We start from the raw sequence: 18110 nt of genomic DNA on the forward strand, positions 1-18110 counted from the left end.
AAATTTAAACTTAAAGGCTACAAAGGAAGATAGCTAAAATAATTGCCATGTTTAAATGAGGATTTGACATGAATCAATGTCTTCCCATCCTTTCTTATAGTGGCTACTCATAAAAAAAAAACATTTTAACACGGAGCACTAAAAAGATTACCATTTTTTATCAATGTTTTAGAAAACATTGAAAAAACCTAAAAAAATATTTTAAAAAATTGTAAAAATTGAAAAGCATTACAAAATTTTGAAAAAAGACAATAAAACCTAATCTTATGAGATCGCTAAAACTTTTTAGTGTTTGTAAAAATGTTCGAAGTGAAAACATTAGGTACTTCAATGTTTTAAAAACAAAACAATTTAAGAGTCTTACTTTATTCCTTTAGAAGTAGATGGTTCATTCCTATTTTCTTTATTATCATCTTTGTCCAGATTGAAGAATTTGAAAGAGCTGAGCTTGACAGGTGGCCGAGCCTTTCCAACATTGGGATCAGGAAGAATAGGATTCAAAATACTGGTCTGATAAAAATTTAGAGATTTATTTTAAAATCGAATAAAAATTGTAGGTACAGGAAATTCATAGGTCTAAATTTTAAAGCTATTGTAAGACATATTTATTCAGGATATTGAAAGTGAAAAGTTTGGACACTCAACTTAATAAACCAACCAATCAAAATTCAATACAAGTCCCTAAAGCTATTAAGCAAACGAATTTTGGGGACTAGTGTAATTAACAGCCCAATGTCCCCCCCCCCCCCTCCCTATATTTATTGCTAATAAAACTCTCATCCTGCCTTCTTTCTTGTGCCTCCAGTTCTCTTTCCAAAAACTATTGGTGGACGGATATATCCGTAGCTTCTCTTGGCCAGAGGTTTCTCATCATGATGATTTGTAAGGATCAAAGATATGATGGTCAGTGTTTTACCAAGGCCCATATCCTAGAAAAATGAATATTTCATTACTAGGATCTTACCCAGATTTTCATGCTATCTAATAAATGGAAAAACGCAGCTGGCTAAAATAATGTTTCCCCTCCCCCACTTTACCCCACCCCCTCCCCTTCTACTGGATAAACGAACTGATCAATAAGGGAGTTCCATGTTAGTAAGCAAAATCGACGACAATTTTTCCCTATTATAAAATCAATGTATATTCCACATCTATTCGTAGAAAATACTACTATAATAACAATTCTACATAAAATAAATATGAATCTGCAAATAGAATTTGCGCTGTCAATCTTTGTTAACAGCTAAAACAAACTGTAAGTATTTCTTGTAAAAATATGGCGAATTACTGAGAAATGAGGGACGGACGAACGACCATTTCGATTTGTTGAGTACCTTAGCAAAAAAAAAATGCTTGAGTGTCTATCATACCTTATATTCTTAAATCCTATGCTATTGATTTAAGATCACCATATATGTTTGACAGATTTTAATGCTTAATATTTAAATTTGCATATTCATTACTTACATCTCCTAGTATGCCTCCCATCATTCCCTGGTTCTCTTTGTTTTCTTGATTGCACATCCAGGCCAGGGCAGCTTTCTGATGCGGATGGAGGGGTGTTACTATTCCCTTAAATATAACAAAGTATAATCCTTCTCATCAGGGTTCTAAAGGCATATGAAAATGGCCGATAAAGAGGACTATCCACGAACAAGAGCAAGTGATTCTGAGAGTGTTCTGGAGCCGGAGCCGGATCCGGAGCCGTATTTTTCGTTAAAAACGGCTCCGGCTCCGGACTAGCTAAAAATGATTTTTTAAAGTAATATTATAATTTGGCAACGGTCTATTTCCATATAATAAACTGAAAAACTATTGTTACTTAACCAATAGACACACATCCTTCTACTTTTATATAGCTTTAATCAAATAAAAGCAAAATATTTTATATTATTTATTTTATTTTATCAAATTCAATAGTAAAAAAAAATGATATATTAATTTTAAGGTAGGAGCCGGAGCCGCATCAAAATTATACGGCTCCGGCACCCTGGATTCTGAGCATCTTCCAGCATTGACTCATAGTATTTTTTTAGTAAATATACTAGGTTTATGTTTAATATTTGCTTTATCGACTAAAAAGTTAGGTTTCGCCATGGTTTTATATGAAAAAAAACTTTGAAATGTTAAGCATTGTTTATTGCAATATCATCGAATGTTTTGATGAGTTCAAACTGTTGTTTAATAGCTTTGACACAAAAGTATATTATTGTGATTAAAAATGTATTTTTAGAAAAAGGGTTGGTAACTTGTAAACAGTTTAATTAATGTTTGCAATTTACAACATTTGATGCCTTTCTGCAGTGTTATTTTATTTTGTCCTTTTAACTCAACAAAGCATTTGATGATATTGCTTTAAAAATTGCTTTACATTTTAAAGTTTTTTTTCATATAAAACTATGGTGAAACCTAACTTTTTAGTCGATAAAGCAAATATTAAACATAAACCTAGTATATTCACTAAAAAAATACTTTGGAAGATGCTTAGAATCACTTGCTCTGGTTCGTGGATATTCCTCTTTAGGTTTGTGTCCAATTTATACACAAAATTACCCCTTCTGTAGATTACAATTAGTGGTTAAAAGTGAAAAGTTTTGACACTCAACTTAATAAACCAACCAATCAAATTTCAATAAAAGTCCCCAAAGTTGTTAAGCCCAAGAATAAGAAAACAAATATTATAAAACTTTGGGTACTAGTGTAATAAACAGCCGATTGTCCCCTTCCTTCCTTCCTGAGGGGCCTAAACCTGAGATGCCCTAACCCTGCGGGGCTACCCAGTACAAAACAAAACCTAATTTCCTTTTATTTCAAAATGAGGTGACGAGGGTAATATAATAATATTGCTCACCAGAGTACTTTGTGTAAAAAAACATTAATATTTGCAGTTCCTAAAATTTTCAATCAATTAGAAATAAATAAATATTTACCCTGCAAGGTTCCATTTGGGTAGCATTTAATTTTGACTCCAATCCTTTCTTAAAAACAGATCTCATACGCTGGGTAGCTTCATCAGAAGTTAAGCTGAAAAATAAAAATAAATAAAAGTATTTAGACTATTATAATTAGTTTTAAAAAATATGCTAATGAAATAGTCTATCAAAATCAACTCCTTATTATAGTTCCGTCTATACTCGTGTCTCTCATCTTAATGGTTAGCCAGTTAATTACAATTAAAACAACTATGACAATAAACGTGTGTGTCCCTTTATAAATTCAAAAAAATAAAAAAGGCCTTGCTGCAAAAAAGTAAAAAAATACCGCATAATTGTCAGGGAATCTGAATTTGTTAAGAATCCAGAATGGAAGTTCTTGGTTGGTTCTCTGCTCTGATGGTAATGAAACCGAAACCAAAAATGAAATGAAACCAAAAATTCGAAGATTTTTTGCAAAGATTTGGAAGATTTTTATAAAATATAAAGAAACTTACTGAGTGGAAGGCCCCGCACCACCCAGACTTGGTCGAGGAACAAAGTTTGTATTGGAAGTGTTCCCCAGGAGGATATTGACTGTATTATTCAGTTCCTCCTCAGCTGAATAATATTCTTCCTCACACTCATAGTTTCCACAATCGGGACAGTCACAACTGCCTCCATAAGAACCTTCACAGAAAAAAATAGTTAAAAATACAAGAACTCTAACAACTTACCGATAATTTGAAGTTTTAAAAACAGGTTAAAATCTTAAAAAGTGGTCATTTTGGATAAAGATAAGAAGAAATGCCCACTCCCCCTCCTTTAAATCGATGGGATTGCTACGCAAGAAAAGTATTACTTAATTAGACAGATAGAGTTAATTACCTACTTTATAATCTGAAAGTTATATAAACAGCAACTTACTTTTTGACATAGAACCAAAGAAGCTTTTTTTGAATTTTTTCTTGGCACGGCTGCCATTGCTCAAAATATTATGAGCAGAATTTGGTCTTTGACTGCTTTGGGATTGGACTGGAGTTTGAGAAGCCCCCTGTGCCTGTGTTGCTCCTTGAGCAACGTTACCAGCTTGACTTGTGGATTTAGCAGCTCCATCTTGACTTGTGGATTGAGCAGCACCAGCTTGACTTGTGGATTGAGCAGCACCAGCTTGACTTGTGGATTGAGCAGCTCCAGCTTGACTTGTGGATTGAGCAGCACCAGCTTGTGCTGAGGCAAGTGCACCTGTAACCGGTTCACCTACAACAATTCCCTGAGCAGCTGAAACTCCTGTGCTAGAATAATTACTAGTGCCAAGGAACCTTCCCGTTCCCGTCATTTTGGCCCCTTTTCTTGATAAGCGACTTTTAGATTGACTAGATCCTGCACTTGCACGTCCCCCACGTCCTGCTGGAGTCTTTTTACCTCTTCCTCTAACACTTTTTGCTTGGGAAGCTGCTGGTGTTTTTGTATTTGTGTTGACTTGGACACCTGGTGTGCTTGTATTTGTGTTGGTTTGTACATATGGATTATTTGCATTAGCGTTGACAGTAACACTGGACCTACTATTTGTAGTTAGTGGATTATGTCTGGAGTTATTATGCTCTAATAAAGAACCAAAGAATTTTTCTTTGAATTTTTTCTTTGCACGGCTGCCATTGCTCTGGGATTGAACAGGTGCTTGTGCAGTACCACAGTTATTATGCTCTGATATGGAAGAACCAACTTGATTACCTCGTGCAACAACACTGCCACTCTGAAACCAAAAAAATATTATTTACTAGAAACATTGAAAAAGCAAAATGAAACATATTGTATTTGTAATAGAAAAATACTTAAAATTACATAACTAGACAATAGGATTTAGAACTTATTTATCCTTATAATGAAGTAACAGGATCTGTGTGAATGTACCGAAGGATATCGCTAACAACTGAACCGAAATGGTTCTCCTTTACATGGTTGGTAGCTTCTCATAGGTCCTGAGAAGTTCTAAAACTATTTAAGGAGTGGATATCAACACCTTCAAAAAGAAATCGCCCTTAAAAAATTACCCCCAAAATTTAAAAAAAAACTACTATTGAAAGTGGAATGCCAGATTGTCGACTCCCCCACCCCTCAAGGGTCACTAGAGGCCTCTAGGGGCGTAGCCGCTAGTCTAAAGATATTAGACTACCTGATTTAGTTCTACAACAGAAACATTATTGCTTGTATTAGTTTCATCATCGTCAGAAATCACAATAGAACTGTCATCTAAACAAATATAATATTTGGTTATTGAAAAAAGGATGAGCTGACAAATAACGAAGTATAGAATATTTCATGCGCTTTGTCCTCTCACTCCCTAAGTGGAAAGATATTTTAAATAACACACAATATTATCCATACCTAAAGTAGATGAATTTGGGGAAACATTGATGGTAATGTTAGTGACATTCATGACTATATTTGGTTGACCAGAATTGTTTGTTGCGGTAGCAGCATTGGCAGTGGCTTTGCTAGAATCATCTTTGGGATTATCATCAGTATACCCAGCACTTGTACTAGTACCTACACTAGTATTAGTACTGGTACCAGGCTTGTTCATAGAATTGTTAGTCTGTTTGGTAGCGCCAGTAGGAGCTTTTTCAAAGTCTTCATCACTGTCTTCTATTACAATGGACTCATTACTTGGTATGGCAAGGTTTCCACCTCTAGTACTTTGTTTATTTCCTTTGTTTGAAGTATCTTCTGCCTTCTAAAATAAGTTTTGATCTGTTAAAAGTGAAATAAAAACATACTAGGTTGGGTAAAAATTATAGTTTTGCCTGTAAGGAAAGTCCATACACTAAAAAAACATGTTTTGCCATAAAATATTATGTTTTAAGGTAGATGTGCAAACTTTCATTAGTAGTCTGGCATATAAAATCTAAAATAACAGGAGTAAAAAAATACATATTACTACTAATATCATAGGAGTTTTCCAATAAAAAAGAATTTAATATTTAAAAACAAAACACTTACGGCTTTCCGTTTGCTCCCTCCTCTGCCTCTACCCCACCCCCTTGCCATTTTTTAAGTGTCTGAAAATAGAAAAATATTAGTAATATAAATCATGCGTTCTATGGTACACCGTCAAACGTACTAGGGGGACATTACGTATAATGCTCTGGCAGTTTTTCACACAGAATCAAACAATTTACTAAGGTAGATTTTTTTATGAAGGGTTGTATCGGGTTCGAAACAATTCTGTTAGGCAGCCAGAACAGACACTAAAATTATTTGAGAAATAAACTTATATTCTGAATTATGTCCCTGTATTTTATCGCCATATTGGTTTTGATTTTTAAATTGTAGTAGATTTTATCTACAATTTTTGGAAGATTTTTTAATTTTTAAAATTGATTTATTAATGTTTTACTTAGGAGATAGATATCACTCTAGTACGGTTATCGGTGTACCTATAATACTATAGTAAAAAAATCTGCACTAACTTATAATTTAGCTTCACCTTCAATAGATTGAATCACATTGTCATTCGATTAATAGCAATAAAAGTTAAAAATGTAATAAATTTTAGAGATCTTATAATCTATGAGAATAAAAAAAGTATTTGGCAGCTGAAAGCATAAGTAATATGGTTTATAACTCTCGTGTAGAGTTTCACATAAAATATTATATAAAAACAGGTTTTAAAGTTACAATGTGTTTTAAAGTTTTAAGGTTTTAAACTGTTACAAAACATTTTAAAGGTATAAGGAAGGTGAACCAGAGTTTTAAATCTATAAATAATCTCGGAGATTAGCCTCAAAGACCTTTTTGTAACATTTATAAGACGACATTTGATTCTTGGGAGTACATATACTTAAAGCTTAAGAATCAAGAGAGGCCAGCATTAACTAGGCCTATGCATGCAAAAAGCAAATGAGCTTACCTAGTCTCAGAGCAATGAAATATTAAAATATGGAACATTTCACCTTGCTCTTGGATGAGGTACTAATAGTATAATACTGAAATCTGGTAAGAGTAAAACTAAACACAAAGTTACAAACCAGGGATCTAAAGGGATAAGACAATGGCCGATAAATTGATCTACAATACATTCCCTATAATGACACAAAAAATATCTCTTAGATTAAAATTAGTGGTTGAAACGTTTGAACACTCACTTTAATAAACCAACCAATCAAAAATTTAGTTAAAATCTTCAAAGTTGATAAGCCATGGCATAACAAAACGTATTGTAAAACTTTGGAGACTATTGTAATTTATTAACAGCCCATTGTCCCCTTTCTCTCTGGGCACAAGCTAATTATTGATACATTAATTTTGAAGATTAAATATAGTCAGAATCTCATCAATTCTCTGTCTCCTACGCTCGTCATCTGGCATATGGAAGGCGCCATTAATAATATCCTCTTTTCTCCTCTGGATCTTTAGCATATTTTCTTCTATTGAATCATCCTAAATTGATAATTTTAAAGGAGACTATCCACGAAACAGAGCAAGTGATTCTAAGCATCTTCCAACATTGACCCATGGCATTTTTTTAGTGAATACACTAGGTTTATGTTTAATATTTGCTTTATTGACTAAAAAGTTAGGTTTCACCATGGTTTTATATGAAAAAAACTTTGAAATGTAAAGCAATTTTTAAAGCAATATTATCAAATGCTTTGTTGAGTTCAAAGGACAAAATAAAATAACACTGCAGAAAAGCGTCAAATGTTGTAAATTGCAAAAGTATATTAATTAAACTGTTTACAAGTTACCAACCCTTTTTCTAAATCTACATTTTTAATCACAATAATTTATTTTGTGTCAAAGCTTTTAAACAACAGCTTGATCTCATCAAAACATTCGATGATATTGCACTAAACAAGCCTTAACATTTCAAAGTTTTTTTCATATAAAACCATGGTGAAACCTAACTTTTTGGTCGACAAAGCAAATATTAAACATAAACCAAGTATATTTACTAAAAAAATACTATGGGTCAATGCTGGAAGATGCTTAGAATCACTTGCTCTTGTTCGTGGATAGTCCTCTTTAAAAACTAAATATAATGCGATGCTATACATCATTTTTCAGTATGGGTGAGAACCGGTTTTAATCCAACGGATATTGATCGGTTTGGAAGCGATACAGGAAATTAAATTCTCTATGTGAAAGCAATACCTTAACAATAAACTTGTAGATGAAGACATCCTTAGTTTGTCCCATCCTATGGATTCTATCAAAACACTGCCACTCTGCGGCAGGATTCCAGGCTGGATCCAGCAACAGGAGATGGTTGGCAGCGGTCAAATTTAATCCAACGCCCCCCGCCTTCAAGGATAACAACATGACAGTTGGGGTGTTGGGCCCCTCGCATTGGAATTCATCAATCGTCTCTTTTCTGGAAAAACAAACAATTTATTCAAGGAGGGAGGAAACATTAGGCTGTTTATAACACTAAACTAGCCCCCAAAGTTTTATGATAACGTTTATTCATTCGTTGGCTTAACAAATTTGGGGACTTTTATTGAATTGTGATTGTTTTTTTTTTAAAGTCGAGTCAAACATAATTTTTCAGTATGGCTGAGAACCGGTTCTAATCCATCGGATTTTAATCGATTTCGAAGCGATACTGGAAAAGATATTATTTGATGAATAACCAATAATTACCTGCCAGTTTGGCTCATGGATCCATCCAGTCTGACAAACTTGAATCCTTCCTTGGTCAGCAAAGGTTGAATTATTGATAGAAAACTTGTGAATTGCGAAACAACAATTACTTTATCATCAGGCGCTTCCTCTCTTATGCGAATTAACTCTTTGATAGCAGCATTCACTTTACTGCTACTAAAGTTATATTCAATGCTTTCCAGCTTCTTGAGCGTTTCAGCAGATACCTTATTTTCATCATCTTCATCTAGTATAGGATCTGTTGCTTCTAAAAGTTCAGTTTTTTTTACATCTCCTCTACACAAGGGGCATAGTGGTGGCTTTGTAGTTTGTATCACTCTTTCTATACATTCTCGGCAGTATATATGGGAACACAGTGTTATGACAGGAGATCTTAAATCATCCAAACAGATGCTGCAATCATCTGTTACTCCATCCCTTTAATTTAAAAATTATTGCATTTAGTATCTATTATTCTTAGAAATATTTAATAGAGAAAAGAGAATAAGAGTAAAAGTTCCAACATAAAAACAAATATTGTATCTTAAAACTGTAATGTTCCCCCAAATAAAATTGCTGGTAGTAATTCGTGTAAAGAATAAGTTTACTCCCCTCCATAATCCCCCCCCCCCCCCTAGTATTTTGCTGAGTTAAACCACAAAGCATCATTTAATAGAAAAATAATTCATGAAAGCAAAATCCTTTGCATCAAGTGCCCCATTGGACAAAAGAAAATAAGTGTGTTTTAAAAAATAACTGTATATACCTTATCATTTGACTAAGCTTTTTTGCCAGCAACTTCGCCCGCTCAACATGATTAGCCTCTGACCCATCAATATCTCCATCCACTTCATTTAGTGTTTCAAGCTCTTTTTGCAGTGCATCTTTATCAGTCATGGTAGAGCTCCAGTCTATTTCTGTTATAAGCTCTCTGTGACAGCACATCTGGCGAAGTCTCAGCATCAGCACAAAGATGTGCGCGTAGTTACGCATTAATTTACCCTGGCGTTGGTACCTAGATAATAATATTTTTCATTAGCTTTTTAAAATTGTCTAGGGTAAGGGGGGGGAAGTTTCGGTAAGGGGCTATTCTCGGTAATTTCGACCTACCTTCATTAAATGACCTTTTTCTCCATGTTCCTTCAAATGACAGAAAAAAACATAAAAGCAAATTTGTTCCTTATTAAATTGCCTACAAAAAAGTATAAAATGAATTTTTTGTGAGATGAATATTAAGGGTACTTATTGGGTCTCAAAGTCGGACGAAAAATTTTTTTTTTCCAAAAATTTTTTAGTAGGTGTGTAAAGATCGACCTACACAAAAATTGGTAAGACCTAGAGCTGATCTGAAAAACTTTTTGAACTAGAAATTGCCCGCTTTTTCCAAATCCGTTGAGAGCTTTAAAATCGGGTTAATATTTTTTTCAAAAATGACCAAAGTTGGCGCCGGGGGAAAAATCGGTAATTTCAAAAGAAATTAAAATTTAACTTTTAAGGTCATGTTTTCATGTTTTCTTTTGTCAAATCTATTATTCCATATGGACTTTTTAAGAATTAGGCCTAAAAATGAATAGAACAGATAAAAAACAAAAAAAAATTTATTTTATTTTTTGAATCAAAATTTTGCGAGGAAAAAATCAAAATTTCTGGTCCTTTGAAAAAAAAATATTTTTGACATAGGAGAAATAGTCCGATCTTTATGAATTTTTTTGTGGTTAATCCCAATCACCTATACTAATTATGATTTATTACGCTTGTTTGGTCGTTTGGCCTTTTTTCATCGATTTTTTTAAGGTTAAAATGTAGTCAAGATTTTTTGCAAAGATGACACTTTTGCTTCAAATTCAATTTTTGAGGTCAATTTTTAATCAATTTTCATGTTTTTTGGGCTAAATCTATAGTTCAATGTGAGCTTTTTTAGGATCAGGCCTAAAAAGTAATAAAATACGTTTTTTTCTTATATTAATTTTAAGTTTTAAAAAAAAAAAATTTCGAAAAAAAAAATCGAAAATTCGCGTCTTTCAAAAAAATTCATTTTTAACATAGAAGGAATAGTCCGATCATTATGAAACTTTTTGTGGATAATCCCTATAACCTATACTAATTATGATTATTTATGTTCGACTGGCCGTTTGGCCGTTTTTCATCGATTTTTTTTAGGTTAAAAAAAATTACCGATATTTCCCCCGGTGGTGGGGAAATATCGGTAACTTTTTTGCGGTCAATTTCGGCCAATTTCTAAAAGTCCTAGGATAATGTCCTTTTAGGACCTGATAGTCCTTTCCGTAAGCTTTCTACTGGTCTTGGTTTCATTTGAAAATATTAATATTTACCCCATTTTTTTCAAAAAAAACGAAAAAAAACCGAAATTTCCCCCCCCCTTACCCTACTATTCAAGGGAGTATATTCTGCACAAGAAATTTTTTTCTGGCTGCAAAATATTTCAAGTTACAAACCTTGCAACAATTTCAGTAGCTTTTTGTTTCATCAGGTCATAGCAGAATCTTTCATCTTCAGTAAACTTTACATCTCTCATAATAACAGTTTTGGTTGGAAGCTGGACCATGGGTTCACCATTCTCTTTCTTGTCATTCTTGGTTCTTCTCAAACAGATTGTGTCCATCAGGGTCTGAAGCCTTTCAAAGCCAACTGGTTCACGATTCTAAAATGCAATAGAAATAATAAATTTAAAAATTCAACTTATAGTACGTACTAAGTTGTTGTATTGTACTGTGATAAAGATGATTTAATATGGCCACTAAATTCCAAAATTCTTGGGTAGCTGCATTGAGTTATATAATACTAGCAGATACGCCACTAAAGGCCTCTGAGGGCATTTTGAGTCGTTCCACATCATTTTAATTTTAGAAAGAAAAATTGATTATTTTTGGGGTGGGGGGTGAAATTTTTCTAGGAGCCATTCCTCTTGGGAGAGTGGAGGTACCCTTCCCCAAAATGGTTTTAATCCTTCAAAGGGCCTATGAGAAGCTATATTGTAAAGGAGAACCATATCGGTTCAGCAGTTAGCAAAATCCTTCAGTAAAAACACACGCATAGAGATCCTTTTACTTTATTATAAGGATTACACAGACGGAAACAAAGATTAACAAGAACCAATTTAACGCTACTGAGTTAAATTATGATTCCACGAAGTGTATTTTATCAATTAATTTTCTTTTATTAAGGACAAGAGTAATGTAAAAAACTAACCTTGCAAGGGCGCTCAATGGCAATTTTAAAATCATTGATACTGTTTGAGTATAGGTCGAACCGCAGCCAATGTACCAACGACCACATGTCCATCAGATTATTTTGAATTGGAGTTCCTGTCATAACCCATCTCCTTTTGGTATCAAGAAGTTGAGCCGCCATTGCTGTTTTTGACCTGCAATAAATAATAGTTGTACTTGTGAGGTTTTAACACATAACATTTTTTAAGTACATCTGATATTTCTAGCTAAGAAAGAAGAATAGATCTTACACCATATCATGTACTCTCAAAAAGTGAAACTTTTAGATGGCTAGAAAAACAGTCGCCTCATCCAAGTCCATTTGCCACATCCCCCCCCCCCCCCCGCCCCTACTATTGGATAAACGAACTGACCAATAAGTGATGTCCATGTTAGCAACCTAATTTGACGACAATTTTTCTCCTGTTAAAATAACCACCTATAATCTATATCGATTGAAGTAAGGGTGCATTTATTTCTATTGAGTGTAACAATTACACCTTACCTATGATTTTTTATACAATGCCCTTCATCTAGAACAACTCTCAGCCATTTTGCTTTCAATAGAGGACCATGATCATCAGAATCCAAGTTGGAAGCCAGAGTACCATAAGTTGTCAACACAATATCACAACTGTTCAACTCACCCCCAATCAGAGCTTTGGTTGAGCCATGGTGTACTTTCACTTTCACATTTATACTTTCATCTACATGTTTATCAATTTCTGTACACCAGTGGCCAAGTAAGCTGGCGGGACAGACAATCAAAGTAGGTCGTCGTCTGTTGCCCCTAACTGCCGGCTCTTTGGGTGGTTTGATATGTTCAATAGAATCTAAATTGGACTTTTCCTTTTCAGGTTCAACATTATTTTCACTAGAAGTTGAAGGACCTGATACATTATAATTACTATCTGATCGTATTTTCTTTTGTCGAGTTCTTTTATGATTAGTCTGTGATGATTCCTCCTCACTTGATATTGAATTTAAATTCACCCTCTTTCTTTTCCCAATATATTCATCATCACTTTCTGAGTTGTATGTATGGCCGTCAAGGTTTAAGTTGGCTGAAAACTCAATATTATCATCTTCGTTTTCGAATTCCAAAAATCCGTCAAGATTAAGCTTGGGTTGTGTGGATTGCATTGTATTTTTGAATATGGCATCCTAAAAAATAAAGTTAAGTTAGAAATTGAAAATAATCTTTAAGATAATTGTTAAAATAAAGAGTTTTCCAGTCTGGCCTCAAAACAGATAAATATTACAGACAATTTTCCACGAATAGTAGAATAAATGCCAGTTTTGATAGCCCGGGCCTTCAATAATAGTGAAATACAGATGGACATTTTAATATCATGTTGTGCTAAGCAAATATTGTGTATTAATTACAAAAATAACGAAAATTGCAAAAATTCGGCTACTTAACGCAAAAAAAACTGGCCCAAATATTTTTGTCATGATTTTTTGATGTGATATTTTGTCTAAAAACTAAAAACACTTACACAATGACTAGCTTTATGAGAAAAATTTCAATTGTCAAAAAATCACATCATAGTGAAAAATGGTAAAAATAACCCCCTTCCCCTATTTTTTAACATAAATAATATTTAGTACCTTTTCTTCTTGTGACATATTATCCCACTTGGAAAACATTTCATCCATTTCTTCCTCTTCAGGGTTTATTATTTCATCCATTGTTTTATTTTCAAACTTTTTTCTCAAGTTCGTTTTAGATTCCTAGACAAAAATATTAAGTTCTTTAATACTTTACATGAAAATTACACGAACATAGTTATTTATAGGCAAACAAACTAATATTTGCCTGGTGTCATAATATCAGAATATCACAAATTAATCTTAAAAATAGCCAACTATGTTAAATAAAGAGGTGTCTGAACCTCCTCTCTAACTGCATACATCTCCTGTTTATAGGAAGATTAAACGTCATTATACGTCATTAATTTATTGTGTATTATCATAATTATCTGAAGTTATCATCGTCAAATATTTATTAAACTTGGTAAATAATGTGTTATTGTTATCAAGTTTATTTTTGTATCTTTGACAGGGGTGTATATTCTGCACAAGATTCATTTTGATCCGATTTTAAAAAAATTCTGGATAACAACAGCTAATGTTTTCTAAATAATGTGTTAAAGAAACTTTTACCTGGAGCATTTTGTCAAAATCATCATTTTCTGACTCCGAATTCAATTCAGCTTTGTTTCCATTTCTAAAAAAATGATATTTTAATCATTAGGTACCTAGGTACTCCTACTTTCGTAAGATTTTACAGAATAAATATTTCTTTAATTCTTCCAAGATGATGTTACTGTGGCGTTTTTATCGGTACTTTTTTTTATCCGATAGCATTTTTTAGACAAAACAATAACAACATACTTTTTAATAAAGGTCAAAACCTTGAGATCTATATTTTTTACCTTGAAGTGTTCTTAGCATTTTTTTGTTTAAAAATAATATCTTCCTCACTTTCACTAGAGCTCTCCTTATTGAAGAATTTATATGCTCCTAGACCCGTGGTGCTCTTTCCTTTATCACGTTTTAATTTTGTATTGAGTGTAGATTTCTAAACATCATTATTAAATGACAATTTTCAAAAACTTTATCAATAATAAGTTAAGTTTAGATTTTAGTCTAAAGGTTCAGTTCATTTCCTACAAATGAAAATCTTACTAAGAAACAAGCATAGTAATATCTTAGGTATATCTTCATTTAAAAACAATTCAGGGGTTTATATTCTGCACAAGATTCATTTAATTCCCCCCCCAAAACCTAGTAAATTCATATAATTCTAGGGGATTTTTGTGTCTGTATATGAGAGGACAAGAAGCTTTTTGCTGAATCAATTCCAACTAAGTATCTAAACAAATTACAAACATTATAGAAAATGTTTGTCCTCCTTAAAAACACAAGGAGTTTTGACGAGAAATTTCTGATCCTAATCATTTTACCTTAAATATAAAATACTTAAAAATAAAGATTGTCATTATTTCCTTTCTATTCTTTCCTTTTCTCTTTCCAAATTCTATTGGCGGACGAATATATCCGTAACTACACTTTGCTAGAGGTCGGCCATCATGATGGTTAGTGAAGATTAATGATATCATCGTTAATGTTTTGCCAAGGCCCATATCCTGAAATGATCATATTGAAAATATTGAAGAAAAAGAAAAATTTCCGAAAATAACATAACGAGAATAAAAACTTCATTATTGCATATCCGCGTCTTACGGCTAAAGCAAATTCGGGCACGATAGAATAAAACACTAATGAGGATAAAATCTTGCCCTATTCAGAATTGGAGTAAAACCCCGAAAGTTGAAGATTGGATCTTGGGAAAAGATAATAAAATAGACAAATATATATAGTATCTTGGAACCTAGATTCAGATCTTTGCCAGGGATTTACTTGGATTTAGTTGAAGATGTGGACAGGCATAAATAAATTAAGGACAGAGGAAAGCAATTGTTCATGAAGAATATACTGAAATTATTTACTCACATCTCCTAGAATGCCCCCAACCATACCCTGGTTTTCCTTGTTCTCCTGATTGCACATCCATGCCAATGCTGCCTTTTGATGAGGATGCAAAGGTGTTATTATGCCCTAAGATAAAACAAATTTTAATAAGTTTAACAGTAAACAAGTATATAATCTAAGAAAAAGAAGCTAAATGCTAGTGTTCAGTAAGATTCTAACACTAAAACAGGAGAAATTCATCTGTCTTTTTGGTTAGTTTTGACTTTTTTTTATTGTTTGGGGTGGGTTAAAAATTCTTTAAGATTTTTGAATAACGATAATGCATTTGTACCTTACAGGGTTCCATTTCAACTGAATTTAGTTTTGATTCTAGGCCTTTTCTGAACACTGTACGCATTCTCTTAGTAGCCTCTTCAGAACTTAGTCTAGATAATTAATAAGATTATATATTAATAATGACTTCATCTACATCTTCATAAATCATAACCTATTGGTCAAGTTATATAAATTTTAACATAGTAAGTAAATTATTTTTTAATATCAATGTAGATAATTTAAAATAATAACCATATAAATACTTTCAAACGTTAATATTTAGAAAATCAAACCTAGATTTTGAAGATGGTCTACTAAAGGTTTCAATATCATTTTCTTCATAATCGTCTAAAAATATCGTTAATGAATAATTTTGGCGGTGGGCTTTTTTACATTTAAAATAGATTTGGCATAAAAAAAAACAAGAGTGACCTCAACTACAAATAACACTGTTCATAAAATAAAAAATACAATAAAACATTAAGAAAATTCATAAATACAAACTAAGTGCTCTAAATTAACCAAAGAAATTTTCTAAGGACAATTTCAAACAACTATCTATCTTTATTTGCAGCAGAGAAGGCAAGCTTCACCTCAAGTGTAGCTTACAAACAAACATTTGATATTATAACTTTTAATGTATTATAAGATTTAAGCCTGACCTGACAACGACCAAGCTGGATCCGCATTTTCAGAATTTTCAGATTCAGACTCACTTGCTAAAATAGATTTTAGTAGGTATATAATTTCCAATTACTGTCATTATTATTGAAATAAGACAATAAATCAAAAGATGAACAACAAAAAGTAATTTTAAGAATGATAGAAGAAAAATTTAAAATATTTATTCTGTTGTAGATTAATATTTTTTAAAAAGTTGTTGGTATTAAGAAAACAAAATGTCCAAGCTGCCGACTGAAATGAATGGGTGAGTTGAAAAATAACTTTGCTACCACATAATACTTACATTCACTAGAAATTGTTACAGATTCACCAAATGGGTCATTCGATCCGGAATTTTCATTGCCAGTAATCTGCTTAAGACTGATGGCAAGAGCTTTTTTCAATTCTTCATCGTCATCACTGTCCGCTACACTATTTCTTTTATGTTCATCTTCTTGTGCAGATTTCAGGCTTAATTCTATGGCCCTCTTCAAATCTTCATCTTGTTCAGTTTCGTTATTTGATACGTTAATATCTGTGTCCTATATAATTTTTAGATTGCAATTTGGATGAAAGAAAATGTAAAATACATATTCTAAACATGAAAGATAGTTATCATTTATCTCGTTTATAGCTTAGTGATGTTGATTTTTTAAAGCGATTTATCAATTTCAATACTATGGAAGAACTTTATTTTATTTATTCATATAACTAAATTAATTAACCAGACTCTTATACTATTCGCAAACAATGATTAAGATCTCTACTGGAAGGTGCGAGCTTAAATTTCTTGCCCTTGTTCATATTTTAGTCAGGTATCTAAAGTGAAGACAATGGCCGATAAAAAGATGTACATTTATCCCCAAATAAGGATATGTACACATTATAACCCCTTTTATGTACATTGAAATAGGTGGAAGAAACGTATGAACACTCAACCCAATGAACTAACCAATCAAAATTCACTACAGTCCCCAAGGTAGTTAAGCTAACGAATAAGAAAGCGTTATTATAAAACTTTGTGGACTAGTGTAATAAACAGCCCATTGTTCTTTCTCTCTCTATGTATTTTAGTCCTCTTTAAAAAATCTTTAAATCTTTATAAAAACTCAAATGTCAAAAATAATAACCTCTACCACTGATGTTCTTGCTCCTCTTCTGCCTCTTTGTTTTCCACGACTAGCCATTTTATTTCTTATAAAAACAAAAACAATGGAGTTTTTAGTTATATTATCCTATACTTATTATTAAGGTTTTAATTATCTTTTGGTTTTAGTTATTTTAGTTTTAGGATTGTATTTAGCTATTTATCATCGTTTCTACATAATCAAATTGCCTAGGATATATAGCGCCACAGCTAGAACACTTTTTAATATAATTGAATGCAACTAATTTTTCACGTACTTTCTGATTTACGTATTAGAACATTAAAATAAAGTTTTCTATGTAAAAAATGATAAATTAGTAGTAATTTTAAAATCCATAATTTATGTAAGTAGTAAAAGCATAATAAAATTCAAGAAAGGACTTGTTGATGATTGTTGGTATGTCATATTAGTCGTGTATACATACGCGCGTGTATTTATTATGATTCGTTTTTGACACAATAATGAGGCCAAACTAAAAATATAAATATTTTTTTATTTATTAATTTATTCAAAAATCTATATTTTTAAAATATTAAAATAATCAGATATTGAAATAACGATAAACCATTTTAATCTATGGTTAATGGTAGGATTTAGCATAAAAAATAAAAAATTATTTTAAAAAACTTGGACATATAAAAATGCCGCGTTAAAATTGTGTTTTGTATAATTAGAAATGTCGTCTTTTATTTGACTTA

The 18110-nt window shown here is 32.3% G+C and overlaps 2 protein-coding genes across 8 annotated transcripts in view; both read right to left on the reverse strand.

Annotated features, from left to right (window-relative positions):
- The window catches only part of LOC145316471 (DNA-dependent ATPase/E3 ubiquitin-protein ligase HLTF-like), a 15892-nt gene extending 9915 nt beyond the window's left edge, over positions 1–5977 (reverse strand). For all 7 annotated transcript variants that reach the window (XM_080157003.1, XM_080157006.1, XM_080157004.1 and 4 more), the window contains exons 1-9: positions 5916–5977; positions 5301–5649; positions 5089–5165; positions 3840–4668; positions 3431–3602; positions 2931–3024; positions 1468–1572; positions 786–929; positions 365–510 (exon numbers count right to left, since the gene is read on the reverse strand). In XM_080157003.1, coding sequence (XP_080013129.1) covers positions 365–510; positions 786–929; positions 1468–1572; positions 2931–3024; positions 3431–3602; positions 3840–4668; positions 5089–5165; positions 5301–5649; positions 5916–5963 — 1964 coding nt within the window. In that variant the 5' untranslated portion in view covers positions 5964–5977. The remainder of the gene's footprint in view (positions 1–364; positions 511–785; positions 930–1467; positions 1573–2930; positions 3025–3430; positions 3603–3839; positions 4669–5088; positions 5166–5300; positions 5650–5915) is intronic.
- Positions 5974–17845, reverse strand: LOC145315395 (DNA-dependent ATPase/E3 ubiquitin-protein ligase HLTF-like). The gene is made up of 17 exons (XM_080155377.1): positions 17395–17845; positions 16569–16806; positions 16264–16320; positions 15895–15949; positions 15618–15711; positions 15308–15412; positions 14758–14940; positions 14227–14372; positions 13955–14018; positions 13400–13522; positions 12294–12952; positions 11769–11943; positions 11015–11220; positions 9325–9573; positions 8559–8996; positions 8070–8289; positions 5974–7355 (listed from the first exon to the last, which is right to left on the reverse strand). The coding sequence occupies exons 1-17, from the start codon at positions 17449–17451 to the stop codon at positions 7215–7217; spliced, it is 3210 nt and encodes a 1069-aa protein (XP_080011503.1). The 5' UTR covers positions 17452–17845; the 3' UTR covers positions 5974–7214.
- Between the last annotated feature and the right edge of the window lie 265 nt (positions 17846–18110).

Source organism: Acartia tonsa, chromosome 4 (genome assembly GCF_053477335.1).
Source record: "Acartia tonsa isolate MP-2025a chromosome 4, ASM5347733v1, whole genome shotgun sequence".
Lineage (NCBI taxonomy): Eukaryota > Metazoa > Arthropoda > Copepoda > Calanoida > Acartiidae > Acartia > Acartia tonsa.

Coding starts and splice junctions, on each gene's coding strand:
- LOC145315395 (XM_080155377.1), bottom strand. CDS start 17,451: ATGGCTAGTCGTGGAAAACAAAGAGGCAGAAGAGGAGCAAGAACATCA. Junction 15,413..15,617: donor TTGAAATGGAACCCTGTAAG/GTACAAATGCAT, acceptor GTTTTATCTTAG/GGCATAATAACACCTTTGCA. Junction 7,356..8,069: donor TCTACAAGTTTATTGTTAAG/GTATTGCTTTCA, acceptor TTATCAATTTAG/GATGATTCAATAGAAGAAAA.